The sequence below is a fragment of the Phalacrocorax aristotelis genome, chromosome 1 (assembly GCF_949628215.1).
Source record: "Phalacrocorax aristotelis chromosome 1, bGulAri2.1, whole genome shotgun sequence".
Taxonomy (NCBI): domain Eukaryota; kingdom Metazoa; phylum Chordata; class Aves; order Suliformes; family Phalacrocoracidae; genus Phalacrocorax; species Phalacrocorax aristotelis.
The window spans coordinates 151,612,196-151,638,096 of record NC_134276.1 but is presented as its reverse complement, the minus strand read 5'-3'; the positions used below and the strand labels follow the sequence as shown (position 1 = coordinate 151,638,096).

Genomic DNA, 25,901 nt, shown 5'->3' with positions numbered 1-25,901 from the left:
AACTAGCCCTGACAAGTCTTTTAACTGACTTACTCCCCGCTTTTCTAAAAAGCGCTTTAATAATTCAAAAGCTACCTCGACCTCCATCGCCCGATGTGAGGATAAATCAGCGTCGTTTGTACGGCTCTCGCTCCCGGGTTAGCTTCAACTGCGGAAAGCGGATCCCCTCTTGAATTCCGAGGTTGGATCCAGGCCGGAGGGTCGGAACGTATCAGAAATGATGCATAAATCGACTCCTCTTTTGCCCCCTGGCCGCCGTCTGCCAGTGCGTCTCCGTCTCTCGCTGCCGTATCAGAAATAGTCCTTTTCAGGTCCCTGTTCGGGCGCCAGTTGCGGCGAGCGAGGAAAGCAAGCAGCCAACTCAACGTGAGTGATAGAGCAAGCTTCAGTTTTATTTTTAAGTCACAGCGCTTTTATATGCTCTTGTAAACAAGCTTCAACAATTACTTCATACGGATTGCGACACCTCCTTAACGAACAGTCTATTTCTGTACTTCGTGCCTAAACTCCTTGTTCTTGTTTGTCGGTTGCTCTCAAGGCCGAGAGATATCCCTGCCTTTCTTCTTTGCTCTCAAGGCCGAGATATCTCTCGCCTTTCTTCCTCCTCCTGGTGACTTGCAGATTCTCTGTAATTTCCCATCATCGGGTCTGATCTCTGTAATTTTCCATCAGCGGGTCTGACACTGGGTCTGTAGTCAAGCTAATTCCATCGCGTACCTATAATCCTCCAGCCCGCTTTCTATCTCAAACAACTTATCAGGGGACCCGCATGTGGATTCAAGCCTATAGTTTCCCACACACATCCCCTTCAGAGCCCAGGAGTCAGCTACAGTGGGGGAAAATCCCAGCTTGAGCTTTCTGAAACAGCTTTCAACCCCACTTACTGGCTGGCTGATCCATGCCACCTTAGCTCTCCTTTATTTTCTCAGTCACAGCCCAAGGCCCTCTGCTTACAGAAGGGATTACCTCCTTTGCACCCAGTGGGCCACACCAAAGCCACACGGCTGATGGCAGCGTAAGCCAGAGCACAGGTCAGTCCCTGTGAGATGGATTTCAGGTGGTGTAAGTGGGCAGTGTGCTGGTTTCAGCACTTGCATCGGCTTTCTGTGCACTTAGGATCTGCCTCTTTGGACTCAGCATTTGACACAGCCCTTCTCACCTCCCTGTGGGGACTGGTTGACTGGTTCTCCATCACATCATTTGGTAGGGAGGGAGACCGTTGCTCAGTAAGCACCATATGAACCCAAGCAGAATTATCTTCCCTTTCTAAAAGAAAAGTAAAAAAAAAATTCCCTGGGATCTGACCTCAGCCTTCAGCCTCAGCTCACATTTTCTGGCATCAGCAGTGAAAAGAACAACCCACCCAACAGTTCAGGACAAGTGGCCAGGAAAGAAATGTGCAAGGGAAAATCAGGAGCCCTTATTAAATAGCTGGTTCAAAGATAAAACCCTGCCATCTGTTGACTTGCCCTAGAAGGGGCACTGCTACAATAATTAGCAGAGGGAAAGGCAGCAGGGATGCCAGCAAAGGAACAAGCAGTTTGTTAACATTTTGCACAGGTCTGCCATGAAAGCAGTGGGATAAAGGACCAGGGGGAAAAAGTACAAAGGAAGAAAGATCATGTTGCCTCACCAGGGCAGATGGTGCCGCAGTGAGGAGCAGAAACTCCACAGGGGTCACAGGACACTTTGGCCTGGTACAATTTGGCACTTGACATCCCAGCAGCAGATGCTGCCAGGGGGGACCAGCAGCAGCTGATGTCCCTCAGATCCTGGGGCTCTGCCCAGTGGAGGGGTCCCCACAGATGGGGGTGTGTCCTGGGGACTGTGGTGCGGCCAGGGATAGGAGAAGACCCTGTGGGGCTGGGTGCACATGGCACCCCACCAGGCAGTGGCTGGGACGCTACCAGGGGAACCGTGCTGCTGCACACCTCTCACCATGGCTGTGCCGCTCATCCAGCACATCTCTTTTAAACAGTGATGGCTAATACAGACTAACCCTCCATCCCCAGAGAAAGAGACCCCTCTTTCTTTTCAAAGCCCAAAGCATCCAGGACCCCCATTGGTGCAGCCCAATGGCAGCACCTGCCCAGCACTCAGACATGCTCTGCGGTGCAAAGACAGGTGCCCGGCCATGGGACACCCTCTGCAACCTGGGCTGCAGAGTCCCCCACTGCCCCCCACCTCCTCCCTGCCAAAGTGTCACCCCATGCACACACTGCAGGAGCCCGGAGGGCACCGCCAAGCTTCTTCTGCCACTGCCCAAGCACTGCAGTGGCTGGGGTAGTGACAGCTGCTCTGTCACCCAGCTCCCCTAGAAGCGTCATGCTGAAGTTCCCCTTACAGAGCTGAAAAGCTGCTTTAAAATAAGAATCTTGGATTATAATTCCTAATCCCTTCATTTGCAGTAAGTGCAGAGAGGGAACATAGATGCCAGCTCTCTTCCTCTCCCTCCTGCAGGACCAAATGTGCTTCAAAAATGCATCAAAGTGTTCATGCCATGGGCTGGGCAGGAGGCGACCCAGAGCAGCCGCTCTTCCAGGATGTTGTGGCACTGTCAGGAGGGCAGGGAGAGGCAGAGGGGGATGTTGTTGCCTTTCCCACAAAAAGCACTCATCCCTCTCGATCTCTTGTCCTCGACCCCACTGAGGAGTTATTTTTAAAGGCATGTCAGTCGACTCTGGTGTGTGCTAGAGGGGGATGAGCAGACAAGGGAGCCGTGGTGGCAAGCTCAGCCATGCAGACATGGGCGAGCTGCAGCCAAAAGGCAGGTGAGCTTCCTGAGGATGGACAGGGAGCGGGGCAGGGGGCCAGCACTGCCTGCCTGCTGAGGCAGGAGGCCTGGGTGCCCCCGTGTCCTGCCCCTTGCCCCCCAGGGTCAGCCTGGGGGCTGACATACCTCCAAGACGTGTATGCAGCTTTGGAGCCATTGAGCAGGCGAGTGGCAGTGTGCTTCAGGCTGATGGACAAATATGGGACAGGTTTTGTTTGGAGCCAGGACAGCAGCATCAGCACAAAACTCATGGGTGCTTTTCTTTATAGGGTCATTGTGGTATTTGCGTTTTCCCAAAGAGCATGATGCAGCGCAAACCGGCCAAGAGGCTTCTCTGAACCATGCATCCTTCAGAGAGAGAAAAATATCCAGCTGGGCAGCTGTGTCCTGCTCTGCCAGCAGCCTCTAGGCTTACAGGAGATGTGGTGTTTGCGCAGGATTGCTCCCTGGGCAGGTTACCTGCCCCACGTTGTGGCTATGGGGCCTTCTGAGGTGCCCCCCTCCTCGGCTTTCATTACACCAGTGACTCAGGCACTGCTGGGCTGGGTTTCCTCATCTGGAAGCAGAAACACCCAGACCCCTCAGGGTTCCCCAAAGAAAGCTCCTGTGGTGCAAACACAGCCAGTATGAACTCCTCCCTGGTCAATCTGCACAGGGCTGCAGCCACAGGGGTGAGGGCTTCTGGTCCCCAGGGGCCGTGGTGGGGACACATGCTGCCCCGTGAGGGGCTGGGGCTGCTCCCCAGGGCCCCAGTGAAGGCTGGTACTGTTTTCTTGGCAGCGCAGCATCATCATGCTGGGCTGTCAGGAGGCATCTCCGTCAGTGTCACAGCCATCAGGTATCGGCCCGGGAAGCACTAACCTCTCCTGAGCTTCTCCAGACACAGACACTTCCCGCCTGACAGCATTGTCGGGATGATGGATATGTGCTTGGCAGGAGCCTCGCACTGCCCTCGGTGGTGCTGCCTCAGCCAGTGCTGTGGTGAGGACACCAGGATGCCACCCCTGTCCCCTGCTAGCCCCGGCCTTCTGGCCGGGGGTCATGGGCAATGCCCTGTGGCTCAAAATCCTTTATCCTGTGGTTAACAGCTGCACGTGGGTCCCAGCCCCCTTGGGGTGTGCCAGGGCAAGTGCTAAAGCTGGGGGAAGCCCTGTACCACTCTGCAGGCAGGCCTGCCAGTGCTCTCCACCAGAGCACAGGACAGGATGCATTGGGACCTGCACTGGAGAGGGCACCCAACACGCTGGAGGGAGGGGCACCAGCCCCAGGGGTTGCTCCTGATGGGGTGAACAAACCCTGAGGGCCAGGGTGGTAATGTCACTGCTGCTGTGTGGCTCCGAGCGGATCTGATGCCTACCTGGGCCTCTGACCACAAGCACCACTTTGACACGCAGAAAGTGGAGGAAAGCTGTTAAAATGCTGGGAGTGTACAGCTCTGTGGCTTTCACTTTCACAGAGCTGTTGTTCCCCTCCATCGAGGCTGGATGGAGGGCTGTGAGTATGGGAGAGGAAAATGTCTGAGACCCCCTTTAGATGTCAATAAGACAGCACTGGCTTCCCACACCAAGCAGAAGCGCTGTTAGGAGAGGGGGTGGGAAGCTCCAAGGAATGAAGGAGGCACGGACCCTCAACAGAGGTGACTGGGTGAGCAGAGAGGGGTCAGTGCCCCAACTTCTGTGCAGAGCCTCCCTCGCTGCTCACAGCCAGACTGCCCTCCTCGGCCATCCCCTGGCCCAGCAACAGGCACGCTTGTCCAGTGATTCAGGACTGACAGGTCACTTGTGCCAGGCAGGGCTGAGGAAGAGAGAAAAGCTGGCATGGGCAGGCAAGCCTCTCGCCAAAGAGTGAAGGTGAGACAGGCAAGCAAGAGGATGCAAAGCAGAGAAGAAAGGAAGAAGTAACAGGTACCTGACCAAGAGCTGCTGCAGTGGCCAAGATGGTGGAGGGGGAGATGGTAGCCAGCCCCCATGGGACCCCCCACCTTTCAAACCCTCTCTTGACACCTCTTCTTTTGCCTTTCCAAGGGCTTTGAGGGGTGCAATGATCAGAATGGTCCTTGCACTCATTTTTAAGAGCTGTCTCCCAGGTGTCATCAGCAAGTTTCAGAGTTTCCAGGCTTTTTCTTCCTACCCCTGAGCTGCTCAGTTGGACTCTGACCAATTGCTGGCGTTGTACAGGGACAGGATCAGACATCAAGAGAGGAAAACCATGCTGTATGGGCACACTGCATGGCCTCCAGTGCCAGTATTGGCATCCAATGCTGAGCACCGTGTTTCATGTGCTCAGCTCCTGAGGAATGCAGGCAGTGTGCTTCGTGCAAGCTCCATTGCCATGGGTGGGCTGGTAGCCCTCAATACAAGCAAAACCACAGCAGGTGTGCCCCTTAGTGATGCAGACCCCCTCCCCACTTGGTCGTCACCACCAAAAGCAACCAGGATTCCCCACTCCAGAGAGAATCCCTTCAGGACAGCAGAAGGATAAGGGCAAGTTGCTCATCCAGAATGAGGCTGGCTCTAAGGGCACCCCCTGATGCACAGCACAACTGCGCCCAACACATCATTTAATGGAGTTGTGGACAGACTACAAGCTACATGGCAGTCGGCTAGTTGAAGCCTTACAGTGCCACTCGGCATTGGTATTGTGTTGTGGACATTGCACATGTGTTTTACAACCAGCTGCCAGCTGTTGGAGCACATCTGGGAGAATGGCAGCAGGAAGAGCTCTCTTCTCCAGGGGGAGAGGGTCTCACCTGTATCTCCAGGGGAAGCGGCACTTGAGCAGCAATGAATCAATCCTGCTTTTCCCATTGCCACCCTCAGCCCCTGCTGCTGCGGCAGAGGGTGGGGGCAATAGCATTTATTTTATTCTTTGCAGCCCTCAGGAATAAGAGGATTTCAGAGGGATTTGAGCACAGCTCCCTAAATAGCTCCTTAGAATTAAGAGGTTTCACGGGGGATTATTTCAAATGGCTGCCTGTGGTGGGAGGGAGAGGCTGGTAGGTGCTGGAGAGGCGAGAGGGCAGAGAAAAGGCAGGAGCTCAGCAGAGCATTATTCCCCTCCAAACCACAGCACGGGGGAGAGGGGGGCATCCCAACCCCCAGCCATGGACATATTCTCTCTGCTAGGTGAGCCAAAAGGAATGAAGAGCAGAGTGGTGGTCAGCAGAAGTGACGCACCATGGGAGCAGCATAAAAGTGGTCCTTACAGAGGAGTCACTGGCACCGAGCATGGCACATGCCTTTCAGCTGGTATCCGAAGCCTGACATCAAAAAGTCAACACGTAGATATGGCTGCTTCACTGGACCTGCACATAGTGGCATTTCTGAGGCATAGGGTGAGCTCAAGGGGCCGCCCCCATCCCCGCCTTCTCACTAGACAGGAAATCTGCATGTGATGAAGGTGGGAAGGCTCTTCTAGTACTGAGAATGGAATGAGTTTGTAATGCTGGAGAAGGAGTCAGTCAATCAGACAGTTTGACTAAGGGCAAATTTCTCCCTGCAAGGCTACGAATGCCAGGCTTTGCAGATCCAAACATTCATTGTGGAAATAAAATAGTGCGTAAACAGGAAAGGCCACAAAATCTTTCAGAACAGGCACAGCTCTGCAAAGGCTGGTGGAATATGGGTTGAAATGCCTCTTCTAGTAATACCAAGAGATAGCATTACTTGGCACAGCACTTTCTGGTGCAGAGAGTAAGAGAAGATAGCTGAAACTTCATTATAATTTTGATATTGGGATGGAAATTGGTTCTTAGGGACCGGATCCTGCAAAAAGCCGAGCTCCTCCATGGGGTCCTGACATCCATCTTTCAGCAGGCAGAAGGATTGAGCACGCGCACCGTGAGCAGCTGAGCCACAGGCATGCAGGAATAAGTAATAAGGCTGGAAGGAGAGTGCATGAGAGAAGCAGGTAAGTGAGGCTGGTAATTTACAACAGAGAGAGATAGAAATGAGGAAAGAATAGAAAGGAGACGAGAAAGGAGGGAGAGGCGCATTTTGAAAGCCGCAGAACCAAAAAGGAGGAAGAAGCAAGCCAAGGTAGGCAATTTCCACTGGATGGATGATAGTGGGGAAGAAGTGAGGCAAGAGAACAAAAAGCAGCAGGGCAGGAGGGAGAGCAAAGGAGAAGGTCACAGGCAGAAAACTGAGCAAATGGTTAAATCTCATCAAATATTGTTATTATGAGCAGCTGATGTGCGGGGTAGCTCCTGCTGCTACACCTGGAGTGATGTTCTGTACCTGCCACAGGCAAGGCCACAAGTCAGAAATGCTGGGACTAAAATACCAGCAAAAAGGAATTGGAGATTTCGGGATTTCCATAGCCACCAGGGAAGGGACTTTGTTTTCTGGACCCTTCCTTCTCCACTCCCCTGGAGGAACAACCTGGACAGTACAACCCGGACAGTACAACCCAGACAGTACAACCCTTTGAACAACTCTCCCAGCAACCGAGCTTTTTGGCCAAGAATTTCAAAAATGACCACTGGCACTGATTTGTTCTACCTCAGACCTGAGCTGCTCCAGTAAAGTTGGAAAAATTGAGGTCTTCCATAGTTTTAAGGCCTCGCTCAAAAATTGACTCCTTTGCCCATAACCTGCCTGTGCAACTCTCAGTCTGCATTTAAGGGGAGAGGTTACGTGGCATGGATACACAGGCAAAAGCACATTTCTAGTAAAGGTCATTACTGCAAAGATCAGAGGTTAACATCTGTTTTCAACACAGACGTCCCTCTCAAAGCACGTATATGTATGTAAGGAGTGGTTTCCTTTATTCCCCAGTTTATAAAAATAGGTGAAAGTGGAATAAAAAATTTCAGCTATACTAGTACTTGCAGTTACGGGACAAGGCAAGCTAACACATCTGTGACTGGCTGAGATTAATTTTGGTGAACTATGATTGCAGCTTTCAGTGTTTGGCCCTCAGCTTTTCAAGATCAAGCCTGTAAATTCAGCTTTTCCTCATGTCAATTTAACCGCTGCGATTTTTTTGATGTAAGCACCCTAATGATTAGATGCAGGACAGGGCATGACCTCAGCTTGTGGTGTGGAGACTGCAAAACATTCACCCAAGACCTGGCAGCCATGACCACTAGGAGCCAGGACACAGCACGTACCATGTGTACAAACACAAATTGGTTACACATCTAAAGCAATGTTAATTGAGGTGCATTGGCGAGCTGGCAGGGTACCCAACCCCACAGGTGACTGACTTAGCTTTAATCACTAGACAACTTCTTTCCTCTGTACACTACTGATCCTCAGGCTGGGAGACCAGCAGAAGAGCAGGTTGGCCCCGTGCATCAGCTGGTCCTAGGGATGGGCAGCATGGGGTCAACCTGCATCATGTCACAGCTCCACAGCATGACTAAGACATACTTTTCCTTGGACACTGATTTATGAATTCATTGACTCTGAGCTGAGCCTGGGAGCGTGAGCTGCCAGGCAGACCTGGCGATGCTGTCAGGATGCCAAGGGAGGGGAGAGACTAATTTACACTGAGCCACAATGTGTGTGCACACGTACGATGGGTGCTCATTAAATGCTCTGAGTACATGGGTATCTCTACGTGGGGTCACTGGGAGGCTGTCACAAACGGGACCATCACTGTCACACCTGCACGTGATGCTGTGAGCCACCTCCTTTCTAAGGCTTTATAAACCAGAAATATGCTGCTACTTTAGGACTGCTCTAAGCACTTCCCTTCTTTCTCCAAGGTGTTACACACTCCTCCAGCATAATTTACAACAGCTCACAGTCCCCCATGCTGTGTGTGCTGGGAGTTGGGATGTCCCAGTGCCAGCAGCTGGCTGTACAGACACTTCCTGAGGGAAGTTAGCACTGGTTCATGGGGGTGGCTATGTCCTACCAGCACCCCCAGGAGCTCCTGCCCTCCACTGTCTGGGATTTAGGTGTTGCCACTTCCTGAAAAATGTATAAGCTAAACCACCCATGGGCACTATGCTACATGTTACTGCTTCCCACATGGGGAAGCAGCCAGGGAGGATATTTGACAGGAACTGCCCTGTTCGACCTTGGGGGGAGATTTGCATTATGCTGGAAAGCCTCCCCATTATACAGCAGACCTCTTGCCTCCGCACAAAGCTGATTAGGCAGAGCATGGTCAGTGTAGGAGACTGGGACAGCCTCCAGCAAAGAGCCCTCCACTTACCCTCTTAACTGCATTTTAGGGTCAGGGAGTGGCTACTGCACACAGCTGCAGAGGGCAGGATGCTCCAGAAGAAAAAGGCTGCCTACTCTGCTACGCTGTGGCTCACAGTGCCAGCCCCAATGGATGGCGGAGATAATGGCTGGAGACTGTGCAGGGCTGAAACACGGCACCTGTGAGAAGCACACACTGTCCTGATGCCCTTTTCCAGTTTTGGGAATGTCATACAGCTAGCAGCATGCTGGACTCCTCACTGGAATCCCTCATTCTGCCACTTCCCTTCCGGTTATGCATTTGCTAGTGTTGGTTTATGCTAGATCAGTCAACAACCATCTAGAATTGAACCTGGTGTCAGCTGGCTCTCTGGGGTGACAGCACAGCTGTGTGCTATGGGATGCTCTGAGGAGATTCACATGGCAAGACAAGAAGAAGAACAGCGAAGTGGTCAGCGATCAGTCTAAGCTCTCTGGAAACATCACCTCTTGTCAGAAGGAGGAAGACCTGGGCACTGGCTGCTTCTTCCTGAGAGCCTGGACCAGGATGTTGCAGGATGAAGATGGTCACCACACAATGCCCTGGTGGCAGCTTGTGCAGGGCCTTGGTAAGCCAGGCCAGGAGGAAGAGATGGGAGAGGGTTCCTCCACCAGGTCCTCTCTTTGACAAGCGAAAGCCACCACGGAGCCAGGGACAGCAGGCTGTGCCAGAGGAGCTTGAGGGACAACGTGGCATGAGCAGTTACGGGGCAGGGCAAGGAGGTCTGGGGTCTCCTCCTAGACGGCAGCATCTGAGACCCTCCCGTTCAAGGACGTCTTCGGCTGGAGGCCATTGTTCTGAGTGTGCGCCACTGGCTTGGGCTGTGTCATCTGCTGCAAGCGCTGCCCGGGAAGGAAGGGAGAGAGCATGTCAGCCGGGGGGCTGGGGGCAGCATCCATGAGGCAGCTGGGGGATGACAGCCGCTGAGGATTGGATGCCTCACCCCAAGCCTCAGAGGTAGCCCTAGGTACAGGGAGAGGGGGTGACACATGTGGCAGGAGCTACTCCTCCAGCAACATTCAGCAATCCACTGAAAGCCTCTGCAAGTCACCTTTGCTTTGGTGCTGTACACAGAACAGCAGCTCCTCCTTTTATCTGAAATACAGGGATCACCTTTATAACACAGGTGAATTGTTACCAGGCAATACCAGCTGCAAGAAGGATCGAGAGCTCCAATGTCACAGGCTTCAGAGCAGACCCATCTTCCCAGTTTCCATAATTTTTCACCTAAGGCTGATTATAAAGCATTACTAACTATCTACAGCAAGCTGACAAGGTTATGGCCTATGCCGCTGATGCAGATCAGAGCAGTCCACCTGCACAGACCTTTGCACCAGCAGCAATTCCTGTCACCTTGAGCCGATCAAATAAAAATTTCAGAGCCAAGTAAAGCGAATCAAGAATCCAGGAAAATATGGAGGAGCGAATCATTACTGGAGGCGTGTAGACTGAGCATCAGGAGTGATGAAGGAGAATGAATCACTTTTGCCTGTCAGGGAGGGACTAATGCTGTAAGTTGCAGAAGACAAGGCAGAGGAGGATTGAGCCTGACCTGAATAGACATCACTAAGTCAAAAGAAGCTCTTCCCAGCAAAGGAAAACAAGCTCCTACTCTCCAATACTGCTGAAGTGGCTGTTGCTGGGTGAAGTCCCTGAAATGTTCACTGAGCTGCTTCTGCCATTCATGGTCTTTTTTTCCCCTTACATTCATGCTTAGTAGGATCAAAATGACTTGTAATCTTTCCTGTCTGTCAAAACCACTTTATTCAGCATTGGCATCTAATTTCCCTCCAGCTCCAGCTCTATTACAAACTAATCCCGGATCTGTGCATATAAGAGGCCAAGAAGTCTCTCTGTCGATACCAACACACACAAGCCTACCTTCTTCCTGCTGCCATCTGCTGCTCACTCCTGGGTCTGTGAACAGTGGGGAAGGGGTCTGGGTCTCCTGATGCGTGTGGGTGCTGTTACAGGGAGAGCGGGACAGAGAGGGTGCACACCAGCCACTCACATTGCTGACTGGCACTGCTGGTTTGCATGAGATGCTGAGGGGATGGGTGGAAACATACTCATGAGTTGCCCTGGATGCCATGAAAAGCTTTCACCATCCCCAGTGGAAACAGGATTGAGCCTAGGCAAAGGTTTGATCCCATATCTGTATTTGCAGTCTTTCCTTTTCCCTCTTTTCCAGCTCATCTTATGAGGGGATAAGGAGCCCTTGAAACACCTGAGAAAGGACCTACTATTGGAATTGCCACTGGCCTTCAACACAAAATGGCAAGAACTTGACCTCAGATGAGAGACCAGAAACAGAAAGCAGATCTGAGCCACCAGACCCACCCAGTTCCCCAACCACAGCCCATCCAAATGGAGAGCTGGGGGGAAGGAAAGTCAAATTCACCTGCAACTTGACCTCAGAGGTGGAGAGCCTGAAGCTGACCTCAGTCCAGCAATTTCAACCAAAACATTTCCGCATTAAACATTATTCAAAATACAGTATCAATAAAGAAAACTCATGGGATTTAGTTGGCATCTGGTGGCTGTTGCAGCTGGGCTGGGAAAGCCATAAATCAGTACCCCTGTGGTAACTTCTTACACCTGTAGCTCGCAGCAAACAGCATCGAGCCAGGGACTTTGAGCAAGGTGCTCTCAAGACTAAATGTCAACACTGTAAATAAAATCTTAGCGGTAATTGCTAGGTATGACATACAGAGACTCATGATTCACTGCTACATAAAACTTCGCTCAAATTATTTAACAAAATGTTTAGATCAAAGTTGTGGGTATTGTGGGTCCTGCAATAAAAGTCTGCATTGCTTCTTAACCCCTCGTTCACTGAGTTCCCTTTACAACACACATAACAAACTGCTGCTGTGCATGCTTGTCACTAGCAGGCCCTAGCCCTGAGATATTTCAGGCTTCATGCTTGGAGGATGCTGGTCTCTCTGCTGAGACACGGCAGGTGACCATGCTCATAGCCAGAGGCTGCTGGGAATTGGGATTTCTCTGGGTTAAGAAATCTCACAGATTCCTTCCCAATACCTTCCAGGGCTCCAGTCCCCTGCACCAAAGAGATATTCAGGAAAAGGGCTTCCTTTTTGTGAAGGTGACAACACAAAACTCAATGGGGGACAACAGACTGACATAAAGAGAGACTACCTGAAGGTCTACCCACTTGGCCAGATGCAGCCAGCCGCGTGCTGCCCGGCAGTACTCCCAGCCATTTAGACATGTTAGTGCTCAGTTGTACCAATAAGGCCTCTCCAGAGAGCTCGTGTCACCGGAGGCCAATCTGTGTGCTGGAGCTGATTTTAGCCCTCCTGGAGGACAGGGTGTGCAGAGGTCCTGCAGCACCAACCTGAAGTAGTCTGACAACTTTATCAGAGCGCAGTCTGATTGGTTCTTCTTAGGCTTAGTTCAGTGGGGGCTTACTCTAAGCAGAGAGCAGAAGAGGAGTGGTGAAGCTGTTCTTACCTGCCGGAGGGTCCCCGTTGAGGTGAAGAAACAGAACAGCATGTATCCTGGAATCAGTACCATGGAGGACAGAGCCATAAGCCAACCAATGCCCTGTCCCCACGAGGGATAGACATATTTTCCCAGTGTCAGAGGGGTCATTTCCACCACACTGAAGAAGAATACGCCCTGGGAAAAGAGCACCAGCCATTGCAGGTGAAGGTGTACAAAATCAGGGTCCATCCATCCATTCTTTCCTTAGCTCCTAACAGCTCCTTACACTTGTCTAGGTGCTCTCAGCCCACCAAGTGGTAGTTCAAAATTATTTATTATTATCCTGTCTAAAAAGATGGAACTGGAATACCCCTGATTTCCTTCTTCACTATACTACTCAGAGAATCAGTGCCCCAACACCAGCTCCTAAGCAAGTTACGAGCATCCTCACACCTGGCTTCAGGAGCCTTCACCTTCCTATCATTGGCTTCCTCATGCCATTCCCTGTGTTACTTCTGCTGGAAGTGCAGGAACCAGCAAAGGCAAAATTACTCCACAATCAGTCATATTGCATTTGTTAATGGCTTTTGCTCTGAAAAAACTGTCAGGGCTAAAACTGGAGCTAGAGTAGCTGAAAGCCTTCCCTATAAACAAAAATAGCTTTTTTAAAACAGTAAGTTATTTGCTTATCTTTTGGCATCTCAGAAAGAAGAAGGAAGAATTGGTGGCTTTGTTTAGATTAAAACAATCATCTAAAGCTTTTCTTTTTGGTGATTTCCAGTGGGTGGAGTGAAAGACGCTCCTGTATTACTTTATCCATCTTAAGTCTGCCTAGGACCACTTTACACCAGACCTATACTGGGTTGACAACATAGTGATTCCCCTACAGCCCATTCAAGGAAAGAGGTCCTTCTGGATCCACTCCTACAGATAGGATGCCCCAGGTCTTACCAGGCAGACAAAAGGTGTGAAGAAGGCCCAGCAGATCTTCCACCAGATGCAAGGTTTGTAGCCAATCATTTCTTCGATGTTGCTGTAAAACCTGTTCACACCTACAAAAAGAAATGAGCATTGAAAAAAAACCCATCCCATCTCAGCACCGTGGTCATCATCTCTTCCTATGATACAGCAGAAGCCAGCCACAGCAAGGGGGTGACAATGCTGTGGCATGAGAAGCATTATCCGGAGGGGGTGGGGTATGGGGTCACAAAAGCAAATTTCTCTTGAAGGACCAGAGGGCAAGACCCTAGGCATCTGCCAGTTTGTGCAGAGGTCTTTGTGGTGGCCTGGAGAAGTGAGGTGACAGCCTTCCACTCCTGATTTTCTAGAGTTATCAGCCTAAGCTATTTTCAGTTGCAAAGTTTTCATTGGCTTCACTGTGGGAGGCATCTGAAATAACTCACTGTGCCCATGGAGAAAACAAAGGAACAAGACCTTTTGTGCATACCATAACACCAAGAAATTGAGATGGTCTCAAAGAAGACAAGAAATAGAAGACACATGCCACTGGCTGAGTAGTAATCAAACAGCTTGAAGACATAAATGCCACCCTGAGGAGACAAAACCAGGGTCAAGGAGTTTAGTTACAGATTATAGTCAATAATATCAGCCGGATGCTTGCATTGCTACTATCTGCATCTGCTTGCTTTAATGTTAATTTGCTTGGACAGTAGAGCTGGCATTGTAATGTTTCCACTGGAGTCTGGTTCCCAGCAGCAAAACTGATGTGCTCTTGCAGACAATTAGCCAGCCTGTTCAGGCATGGCCAAGGGTGAGGAGAAAAGCAGAGATTCACTAGGATTTTTTATTTTCTCTGTTTTAGATGGAGTCACTTAATTTGTTCTGCTTTTGCCCCTCCCAGGAGTTTTGCTGCCTTGCCTCCTTATGAACCTGCAGTGGTCCACAAACAGTCTCCAGACCACTCAACCCTAACCTCCACACACATTAACCTTGGCTTCAGGCCCAGAGGTTCAGGGTCCCAACAAACTGGTCTTTATGTTATCTTAACCCTTTGCGCCAAGTGTTCCCTCAGCTTGGGCTCTTCTAGCTTAAGCCATCATTACAAACAGAAAAAAACGAAGCCAGACTGATAACAGGATGGTTGCAAAAATTATGGAGGCATCCCATGTCACCTGAGATGTAGCAGTGATCAACAAGGCCATTTACCCAGCATTAGGGTGGGTCTTAGGGATGCTGTCGCTTCTCCCAAAGCTTTTGGTGCTGCTGTGCTATGCCAAAAGGGACTAGAAATGTTCCCTGAATGGAGGTACAAGCATGGCTATCTGTACCTGGGTGATGTTGGAGAACCCAATGAGATAAGAGATGAAACAGACCACTGCGATGAAGACCTTCTTCCTGGCTCTCAGGAGATGAGGATACTCATCCATCAGGGCTGTAATAAACCCTTCCACGGTGCAGAACTATGGGAAAAGATATGCACCAAACACATATATGGGAAAAGGTATACACCAAAGACATATATATAAAAGTATCTTAGCCTGACATCATCACCTCCCACATTTAATGTTGAGAGCCTCATTGCTTTAATGCTCGCTGTAGACACTAGAAAAGGAGGCACCTCTGCACAAAGCTGGTCCAAACCATCTTCTAAAAATGCATCTCCCTCCACTGAATATAGAGGGAGCTAAAAGCACCAGGGTTAAATACCTAAAATTAGCTAAGATAAATGTCTACTTTCTGCCTCCTGTGAAAAGCCTCTTCTGTCTTCCCCCAAACTCTCTAGGGCCTCCCCAACACCGCCCTGCTCCCTCATGCTGCCAGGCTCTCTGTCACAGCAATGCATCTGTCTGCTGCTGGGACACGTGCAGGACCTTGCTTGCTCTTCCTTTCCCATGTGTGCGCTTCTCAGCCTATTGCAACAACATTTATGCTCATCAGTGATCTAAAACGCTCATTAAGGAGCTGCATTACCCACTGCTCACTCTCACACGCACGTGAATAATAACATCTCTGACTGCCCAGTCCTTGGCTTTATTTCACTTTTCCAAGCACACTACATTAAGTGCATGCAGCACATTGAAAGCCCATCCTCACAGCACATGGTCCTTCTAGAGCTGAAAACACCTGGAAGGCTTGTGCAGTGCTATACTAGGCTATGCTGTCTGCACCATAACACACAAAGAAGTCCCCACGAGTGTTACCTTCATATCAGGTTTCCTGCTAGTTCTGCTCTGTGGCATGAGGACAGTTTGACTGTATGTATGTGAAACACATCTTTTCCTTCTATTTCTTGATAAATTGTGAGATTCACTTTTATACCTCACTATGAGAAATCATTGGCAACACAGAGCTCTCAGAAAGGACATCATGCCTCTAGCAAAAATCCTGGGAAGTTTATGTAGGCAGCAAGCTCCTAGCTTCCCTGGTCACCCTCAGTAAATGTACAAGCCATGAAAGAGGTTTCATTGCTCTTGGATGTCAGGGATGCCCCTGTCCCTGGGAGAGCTCTCTAGAAAGTGCTGGCATTTTTAGATTCAGCTTTGAATAGGGGCACGAGAAGAAAAAAGCTAGAGTGGAGGTGGAGGTAAAGGTACACAGAAAAAAAAAAACCAGAGAGCTGGAAAGATGTATGGAAGAAAAGTGGGGAGCCTGAGCTGTACCTATAGCTGGGCAGGGACAGTGGAAGAGCTTGCACACTGCCGGCTGGTGGGGCTGGCTTCCATGTGGGACAGAGCAGGGCAAAGGGTGATGTTTCTGTCCAGGGTTTTATATCTGCAGGAAAGCTAGTATTCCCAGAGCATCAAAGCTCAACTGCTTCAACTTGAATTTTTAATGAGCTGAGCCTTTTATGTTGGACACAAGTGCTATTAAAGAATCATTTGTGGTTCAGGCATGGGTTAAGCTGCCTTTATACTAATTGACAATGAGCTCTTCACCCCATCCCACCCAGCTCCTTGTATGTAAGAGTCAGGACTGAGCTGGCACCAGTGTGAAGAGCTGGCGTAACAAAAAGAAAACCAACCCACTGTTGAAAGCTATTCCTTCCACCTGGATGCATGGCCAGGCGCCGCTGGAGCCATGGGCAGGGCCAGGCAAGGCAGAGAGGGAAAAGGGTTCAGAGGAGGGCCAGGGGTGGCGGGGGACAGAGGGTGGATGTAAGGGGTGCCCAGCGGAGAAGCAATGAAGAAAAAGATGTTTCAGATTTTGGGAGGGAGTAAAACCAACAGCCCTTTGGTGCAGGAAGAGTGATCAAAGCCAGGGAAAGCACAGAGGGAAAGAGAGGGAGATGGGTGATGGGGCTACAAAGTGAGCTGAAATCTTTTTGCCTCCTATCAAAATTAAGCTGACGAGTAACAGATGAGGTGGGGAACCAAATGGCAGTATGCTGCCTTTTCCAGCCATAAAACAGGCAATGGCCTTCATGCCAGCCTCAGGCTTCAGAGGTGATGCAGCCTGGAGGAGGCTCACCTTTCCAGCTGTCGGGACCGTGGCTCCCTGGCTGGCCTGGGGTCCACATTTGCAGCCTGCATACCCAACCTTAGACACTCGCACGAGATAAGTAGGCACCTGAGTGAAGCCATTCTGCTTTCAGGACCGATGAGGATCTGGTCATTGTCATGCCTCCCGGTCTCACCCTTGCCCTGTGTGTGCACTCATGTGTGTGGGTGGACACACGCATGAACGGACACTTCAGTCTTCTTTCCAAAAAGTTTAATTTTTCTCACCAACTGTCTCCAGCCACAATTTTTCGCACATATTCTCTTCTTCCTCGTGCCTCACCCCATGATATTATTTCTCTCCTAAAGATTTTATTTCCATTCACTTTTCTCTTTTGCTCTTTTTCTCCTTCAGCGGTTTAATCATTACACAAGCCACTGGGCCCAATAATCTGGGTTTACGAGTCAATATAGGTGGCACCTTGGTCTGAATGAAAGTCTGTTTCCCATCCTCTCTCAGTGCCAGGGGTTTGCTGTTCCCTCCTCAGCTATGCAGAGCACCCTGATTGGGACCCACAGGCCTGGGAGGGGTTCAACCACAGCTGCCAGATGTGCAGCAGAGAGCCATGAGAGTGGGTCTTGCTGCTTGCAGCTGGCATTCATCATTAATAACATGTGAGAGGCAGCCTCACATGGGACAGATGCAGGCTTGCAGTCACAAGACTTGCTAGCTGCCCCAGGGACAAAACGCCTGACCTGGAAACTGGTAGGTTAAAAGAAAGCATTAGCATATTATGCAAGAGGGTCTAGACACAAGAGGGCTAAAGCCTGGATGGATCAGAGGCAGAGTGAACATTAAGGCACTCGAGTTGCAAGTAGGGGCACAGGAGCAAGGCGTGTGTGTATCCATACAGGTCTTTTATCCCCTTCAGCTGCAGATGAGATGAGCACCCTGGCAGAAGGAGGCAGATGTAGCTGTGCTGCATGTGCAGAAGATTCACCATTGCAGCTTATGGCCATGGGTGGACCCACTCGCACCATCATTAAGGGGTTGGTTCTTGTTGCTGCATCACAAATGCAGATCTCAGCCTTACCTTCCTTCACTAGCTGGGCTCCTGAGCATCTCTGCTGTGCCCACAGCCCCGTACCCAGCAACCCAAGGGGTGCAGGGTGCAAGAAATACCCTATGGCTCTGCTGTGCCTCATGGACTGAGCTGCTGACCCAAATGAAAAATGGCTGCTCCCCATCTGCAAATGCCACAAATGATATCTAACGACCACATAGCAAAACCATCTCTTTTTTTTTTTTCAGCTGGACACTTCAAAATGCATGTGCAGTTGCAGTTGTTGTTGCAGCCTGTGTTATTTGCTTTATAGGCATAAGCTGCCATGCTGGTAATGGTGTGTTTGGTTTAATCAGAGCTCCAGCATGAAGACAGAAAGCTCCTTTATTTGTTGTATTTTTTTTTTGTATTTATCTGTGCTTTTTAAAAATCTTGATTCCCTTTTGATGCTTCATTCCCCCCTCCTTCCCCCTCCTCCCCAGGCAATGATAGCCCCCCACAGACTGCCTGCCCTCGAGACTAGCTGTCAGAAGGGACTTGGAGAATTTAATGTCGTATTTCAGAAGCAAGTGCAGCAAATAAATTCTACACAGTGCTTAGAGGGCTTATTGTCATGTCTCAAACTATTTACCACCACTGGGTGAGTAATCCATGGAGAGTAAATTTTTGTCTGTAAATGTTCTTTTGGAACATTTAGTCACTATTTGAAATTATTTGCCAAATATTGTCTGTAGTAATGCAGACGTGAGCTTTATGATGTGTTTAGGGGAGCGTGCCATAACTGAAAACCAGCTTTGTTTGATCAGATTTTCCTGTAAACCGGGTGTGACATTTCAGAAATAGGTCTGAGTCTGATTACGAACTAGACTTGGGTTTATGAACGCTACCTGTAATCCAACAAAGCATCCATTTTGTACCGGTGGTTTGCACTGCAAGGAAAGAGCACTCAGGCACAGGGGAGAATGTGACAGACCAAGCACAGGCTTTTTAAGGAGCCTTTGATTTTGATGCATTCAAAAAGGAGGCATGCTGCAACTCACTGCTTCACCAGGTAGCTACTTTTATGCTGAATTATCACCAAAATAAAGTATCACTGCTTGTAAAAAGACAGAGACCATGACTTTTTTTTGTTTTGTGAGGGCAGGGTAGAGGCCTTTTGCTACATCCAGCTGCTTCTCCCTCACATATCTTGTAAGACTTATTTGATGGCAAGGCTGCCAGGGTACCCAGGCACCAGCCATTCCCAAGAAATGGCTCCTTCCTTCTGCCAGGATCTACCCCTGCTCACCTGCAAACCAGGTCAGGGTGCTTCAGCTCTGCCCAGGGCCACTCCTGTTATCAACAACAATGCTGAAACATGGCATCAAACCACCATCCTCACAGCACATGGGAGACCTAATTCAAATGCCGCATCACTGCTTTTCTTAGCACAACCTGTCAGTACTGTGCCAGAGCAGTGGGTCTGGCTGGAGACTGGCGCCTTGGGCAGAGATGCTCCTCCCAGCTCCTGGGAGTAGAGAAGATGGAAACTTTCTACCCTAACCTACGAAAGTAAGCCAAAGTAATGACATTTTTCATGCCTCACAGGAAATGCCTTCTGGTCAAGGTAACACAGTAAGGAAATCCAAAGCATCCAAAATAAGCTTCTCACAAAATACCAAGAAAGTTGGGATGACCGCAAACTATTATGCAGACATGAAATGAAGCAGTTAATACTCATTTCCCTTATTTCACATACCTATTTTGGGGGTGGGGGGAATCATGTCTTACAAGAACAAACTGGTTATTACTTGAAAGAAATCTTTTTCCTCTTTCCCTTGCCCCAAAGTATTTTGCAGGCATAGTTTCCTGCTACCTCTACTTAGAGCTTGTGAGCTCAGCTGCCAGGGTCACCCAGCAAGATGGGGACTTGCTGTGGCCACACAGCTGCACTGGCACTTCACTAGGGCGAAAAATTATTCTGAACAGATAAAAGCTTTCCAGAGATCTTCTCCTCCTACAGGAAAGTGATGATTGTCTTATAAGGCTGACTGGTTCTGCTGGGCTGCTGGAAACTGGTCATTACTCTTACTTTTAATCGGCAGCAGGACAAGGACTGGTGCATTGGGTAGTGGTCAGACACTGCCACACTTGCAGTATGTGCTTGCGTTAGGGAAGAGCGCAGAGGCAATGACCACATGGGAGGGTTTGTTTCATGCAGCTGCATCTTACCGTGAAGAGTAAGAGAAGACCCTGCTCAGCACTGTCCCAAGGTGCAGAAGGGGACAGCACCATCATATCTGAAGATATCTTCGTATCTTACCCCGCTTTCTCCCTGGGTTCTCTCACCTGACTATCCAGACCCAACATCATCAGCATGGAGAAGAAGAGGATTGACCAGAGTGGGGACAGGGGCAGCTGTGTGACGACCTGTGGGTAGGCAAGGAAAGCCAGTCCAGGGCCTGTAGTAATGAAAAGAGGGATGAGCCCATGTTTATAAAGCATTTGATGTGAAGTCTGAGCTAAGGACCAAGTTGAGCATCACAGTCAAGAACTACAGGTATTTAATATAGGAGCTAGGAATACCTGAGCCTTCACCCATGACACACAAACCTGGTGGGGTGCACAGGGGTAGGATGGGGAAGCAGGAATGACTGGAGAAATGCTTTGCCTTTTCTCTTCCTGCAAACAAGAAAGTCATTAAATTGCTGCTACCAAATGGAGCTGGAGCACTTTGCTAGAAAAATAAACTGATATTCAGAGCTGGTTATAACTTTCCTGATGTCTTTTTTTCTTTTTTTTTCATCACAAAATGCTGTTTATTGAGGTAAAAGCTGTCTCTGGGAAGACAGCAATTTCAAAATATGTCTTTGTGCAAGAAGACACAGTCCCATCTTGGTCAAAAAATTATTCTGAGATTACAATTTCAAAATTTTGCATTGAAAAGGGACTCCAAATTTTGATCACTTCTACTGAAAACATAGGTAGTATCTATCTCCGCAGGAAGATTTCAGAAAGCAAATGGCCTAAATATTTCACTGCAGCAAAAGCACATAACGTTTCAGCACTAAAAGAAGGTGAACATTCAAAGCATGTGGAGATGGCCCTTCCAGCCACAGGTGCCTGAGACCCATCTTGGTGGGAGGGCATGCAAAAAGGGTTGCACACTTCAGTCCTTGTCAGGAAAGGCCTGGGAACATCCCATGCTCACTGACAAATTGCTTGAAAAAGTTGCTGTTGCATTTAAACCTGTGTTTCTGCTTACCTGAGGAGGCCAGCTCTGAGATCGACTTCTTCGTGATGTGCGACATGAAGCCAACAATAGAGAAAATAACAAATCCAGCAAATATGCTTGTGGTGGAGTTTATACAGCAGACAATAATGGAGTCTCTGTAAGAGAGGAAGAAAGAAAAGAACACCTGCAAGTCCCTGCCAAGAGGCCAGGAGCAAAGGGTGGGATAAACAAAAGCCCAAGCCCTGCCGAGAGCTTGGGCTCTCGTTCCTGTGCCTTGGAGAGGTAGTGTAGGTGACTTGTTAAGTGTGCTGCAGGCAGGGAAGCCCTGCTACGATGATCACAGCAGGGGGACATCAGAGATCAGGCACCCCAGACTCACCATGACCCCCTCCCTCACTCCCTGCCATGCAGGAGGCTGGAAAAACCCCAACAGACCTGTAGACATTGTTGTGGAAAGTGTTGTAGCTCCCCAGTGCAATCAGGGACCCCAGCCCCAGGCCGTATGAGAAGAAGATCTGCGTGGCTGCATCCATCCAGACCTGTGGAGAAGAAGCTGGTTTTGAGACTATCTTCCTCTCTGCTGCCAGCTCGGTGGGTCCAGCGCTCCGAGCATGGCCTCTCTCCCTCCTTTGAGCAATAGCTCAGCACAGAGGGGAGGGATGAGACACCCAGACACTTCAGTGTTTATCCTGCCTAACAGAGAGGGTGTGGGAGCTGCTGGGGCCAAAAGCCTGGTGTCTTTCCTTTGCCAGGTAAGGCTGTTGCACCCTGGAGACAAACACCAACCTCTCAACAATGCCGTCCATCGCTACCTCCAGCTTTTGCAAACCTGCTGCCTGGGTGGGAGTGGAGCGCAGTGGGAGGGACTCCATGCTGCTGAGCTGCGGCAGGACTTGTTTCTGCAGCAGGAGGGACTCTATGCTGCAGGCACATCTCCTGTGGCAGCTCAGTGCAGGGCTAGCAAGGTGGCTGGATGCAGATCGTGGGGCTGTGGGCTTGGCCACCCAGCCCACTGGGGTGGTCAGGACTTGTGGGCACCCTGTCACTAGGGCCACAGGTACCTGCGACACTGGCTGCTGACCCAAGCTCCAAGGAAATGTTTGGGCCAGTGGCTGGAAATGTCACAGGAGACACCTTGAAACCTGTAGCTGTGTTACTGCCAACTGGGCTGAACACGTCTGTAGAACAGAGTTTTCCATGCCTTTCTGAACACATATCTCCAGGGTGAGGTAGGGCTCAGAGACGGTAGTGCAGGCAGAGAGGAGAGTACTGGAGACAGTCAGTGAGGCCCCAAAGTGCCTGCAGAGTGGTGATGCTGTGCATCTGTGTCACACACTGCCTCCTGGAGCCACCAGGTCCCACAGCTCTGCAGGGTCAGCAAAGCCCCTGCATCTCACTCCACAGGAACAGGGTTGCCAGGAGTCTTTAACACAGGGCACTGAGTCAGGGATGTGGCATTTGCCTCTCCTGCTTGCAGTGTCAGGAGGGAGCCTGCTAGAGAGCAATGCCTCCCTGAGAAGGAGGAGCGGGGGTCTGCATCCTCTTCCTGTGGCAAGTGCATCAAGAGTGCAGCCTGGCCTAGCAACAGACATACCTCCCCAGCCCTCCAAACCTATGGCTCGAGGCTGCTTCCGGGAATGGATGGGGATGGTCATGCATCCCATTTTCTGAACTGTGTCCCTCAGGCCCCAGTACAGTTTGGAAAGAACTACTCTATTGTCTGAATTTGTGTGTGCGTCTGCTCGCTTTCTCACACCTGCCCCCAAGGAGTGCTGCTCCCTTTTGAAGACTCACATCTCACGCTCACCCCCTCCATTCCTCTTCCACTAGTGTGTCTTTGATTTTCCAACATGGAGTTTCTTGTGCAAACAACCACAGAGGACAGCTTGCAAAGCTGGTCCTGGTGCCTTAAGGGTTTAAACCCTAGAAGGCATATGGAAAGGGGGCAGACTATTAATTTCTTAATTGCATAGTGTTTAAACAACTCTTCTGATCTTGAGAGTCCTGTTTCCAGTGTTAGAGCCAATGCAACTGGCAGTACAGTAGTTACAGTGAGTTTCTTGCAAGAGGGAGATATTTGGGATCTCTTGGGAAATAATGGCTGTCCAGTTGTCCCCACCCACACATGACTGGTGAACTCTGGAGCCGCAGGAGCATCCCTGCTGCAAAAGACAGAGTCTGTATCACCTGAAAAACTTTGCCTTTGCAAGCCTCCATGCTTCTCCTGGTTCCTCCTGTGCTTCCGCCAACCAAAGCAATGTTATTAGCCACCAGTCATCATCTAAGCACTTTCAAAAATCACTGCTGTGTGTACTATTGCACTTCTGAGGCCCCCATGCCAGTGCCACCGCATCCTCGTTTCTGTGGGACCACCAGTTCAAGGCCAATCGCCAGCCCTGGGATAGTTAGTGAAATGAGGCATTCCCAGCCTGGGGAGGAGGTTCCTTCACTGGGGTAATTTCTCAGACCCCTGCCCCATGGATAACACCGCTTGAGTACAGCAGAGTTGCTGCATGGATTTCCACCCACAAAGGGTCTGCCCTTCAACTTTGTCTCAGCCTGTAAGAGTTGTGACTGCTTGAAGAGGAACTACTCCATTTTATTTTTAATATTTAAAATATTCAAGGGAAGTGCCTGAGGAAGACTAATGCAGACAACTGGGAGGTAAGAGGTTTCCTCACTAGGCTACAAACCTCAGAGTCAGAGAGCCTTCTGAAGTCAGGCGTGAGGTAGAAGAGGATCCCTTCCTTGGCTCCTGGCAGTGTGACTCCCCGGAAGAAGAGGATGAAGAGCATGAAGTAGGGGTAGGTGGCCGAGAAATACACCACCTGCAAAAGACACCATGGGAGAGGAGCCCTCAGCCCGCCGGTGCCCAGGAACTTTTCTGCCCATGGTGGTGTTGGGTCGAGTGTGGGTCCTTGTGAGGGGGGAACGGGCTCCCTGCACACTGCCGCTTTTGGCAGCACTTCCTCGCATTTTCTGTCTCCTGTTCCTTGCTAGTAATGTTTCTGGCTGCTTGAGGTTTCTCTCTGCTGATGACATGCAAGGATGCACTAATCACAGAAATAGCATGCTAAAATTTGAATGAATTGCCCAGAGACAAGGGAATTGCACAAGGATAAGTCCACAGAAGTAATCCCTTTAAGTCATCACATCCTTATTTTGCAGAGCTAAAGCAGGTGTGTCTCTAGTCCAGTGCACCAAACAACGCGAGTCGTCTTGACTCCACCACTTGCTTTTCAGCACTGTTTCAGGGACTGGCAGGTACATGCCATCCCTCATCACAGGGCCCATACCAGCAATCACCGTGGCTTTGCTGCCGCTGCATAGCTAAAACCTGTTTGAGAGCCACTGGGGAAGTTAACAGCTTAGGTGACCTATGCCTGAAGCGCTTCTTTCTGATCTCTCCTCTAGATTATTCTTTTCATAATATTGTCCCGCTACACCACGCTGTGCTTTAAATAACACATCTCAGTATCTCAGCATCGCTGTTTCACTAAACTAAGTAATTACCTTTCCTCTGCGCTAGCCTGAAATGCTACACAGTGAATAACAACGTGCTTCTGATCAGGTCTCCCACCAACCCCTAAAGGGCAGAAAGAAAATGTTCAAGGGAGGTGGTGAGGTTTTTTTCCCACCAGCAGCTTCTTAAGACACCAGTCAAAGGGCTGTCCCAAGGCAGGAAAGGTAAGTAATCTCCAAAAATCTCTTCCTATGTCCTTCAGAGAGACTGAGTACCCAGACCCATGACTTTACAAGGAAGGGTTATTCTCTACACTTAGAATGAAAATTACCATAAACATGGCAGCAATTTTTACAACCATGAAAGGTAAATGCCAGAAATTTAATTGCATTTACCACTATTCCGCCTTGAAACATCATAAACTTAGTTATAGGCACTCAAACAAAACTGAGTCTGGAGGACATTTCAACAGCTGAGACCCGAGCACGGCAATGAGGGGAAGCACCAGAACACCTGGTCCTCACACCGTACCTTGCCTGTCCACTCCACGCCCTTCCAGATGGAGAAGTAGACGAGCAGCCAGGCCAGGGCCAGTGTGCCAGCCAGGGGCCAGCGAACGGTGCCGGGCTCCCCCAGGCCCCCAGACATCTGGTGCATGTTCCTCCTAGGGGTGGGAGAGGTTGCATTAAGGGGAAATCTGACCCTTGGGGACAGAGGGACCGGAGATCCCGGAGGCAGCTGGAGCGTGAAGGGCCAGGTGCAGACAAGCATGAGAGCCTGCAAAACCCTAAGGGGACATGAAGGTCATCATGGTGGCATAAAGAAAGGAGAAGAGAGGCAGAAAGGCTGTTATCCCCTCTATCCATCTGACTTGCAGGTGCACAGTGCACACCTTGCCCATGCCCACCCTGGCCAACGGCCAGCTCTGACCCTCCTCCTGCCAAGGCTGTCCAAGGAAAGGTGCCGGCAGGCACGGCCGCAGCCCCGGTGAGCAGGCGCGACAGCCACGGCGAGGGGAAGAAACCTGGTGTAGGCAGGCTGTGGACGTACTCCCAGAACTCGGTGACAGCACTGGTGAGGTTGGTGGTGTCAGCCAGGGAGTAGTTGGAGAAGCAGCGGTCGGTGTTCCAGGCATTCCCACAGTTCTGCCATGGCAGGTCCTGTGCCGGCACAAGGAGAGCAGGGTTATCACTGATAGTGATAGAATTATCATTAATAAGCTCTCTCCAAAGGGCAGTGATGGCAAGCAAATATTTGTCTTCTTTTAAACTGAAGCCCCTTTTTTCTTTTTTTTCTTTGGAGAGGGTGGGCGGCTGCTCTGGATGGGCAGGACCTTTGCAGCCAA

At 50.1% G+C, this 25,901-nt stretch overlaps 1 protein-coding gene across 1 annotated transcript in view; it reads right to left on the bottom strand.

Moving 5' to 3' along the window:
• Positions 1–6,163: 6,163 nt before the first annotated feature.
• LOC142067500 (sodium- and chloride-dependent GABA transporter 1-like) overlaps positions 6,164–25,901 on the bottom strand; it is a 48,803-nt gene continuing 29,065 nt past the window's right edge. Inside the window, exons 5-15 of the mRNA XM_075116185.1 lie at positions 25,607–25,716; positions 25,088–25,220; positions 23,787–23,921; positions 21,529–21,632; positions 21,124–21,248; positions 20,208–20,320; positions 14,707–14,838; positions 13,866–13,968; positions 13,370–13,470; positions 12,446–12,613; positions 6,164–9,813 (exon numbers count right to left, since the gene is read on the bottom strand). Of these exons, the coding sequence (XP_074972286.1) occupies positions 9,709–9,813; positions 12,446–12,613; positions 13,370–13,470; positions 13,866–13,968; positions 14,707–14,838; positions 20,208–20,320; positions 21,124–21,248; positions 21,529–21,632; positions 23,787–23,921; positions 25,088–25,220; positions 25,607–25,716 (1,329 nt within the window). The 3' untranslated portion in view covers positions 6,164–9,708. The remainder of the gene's footprint in view (positions 9,814–12,445; positions 12,614–13,369; positions 13,471–13,865; positions 13,969–14,706; positions 14,839–20,207; positions 20,321–21,123; positions 21,249–21,528; positions 21,633–23,786; positions 23,922–25,087; positions 25,221–25,606; positions 25,717–25,901) is intronic.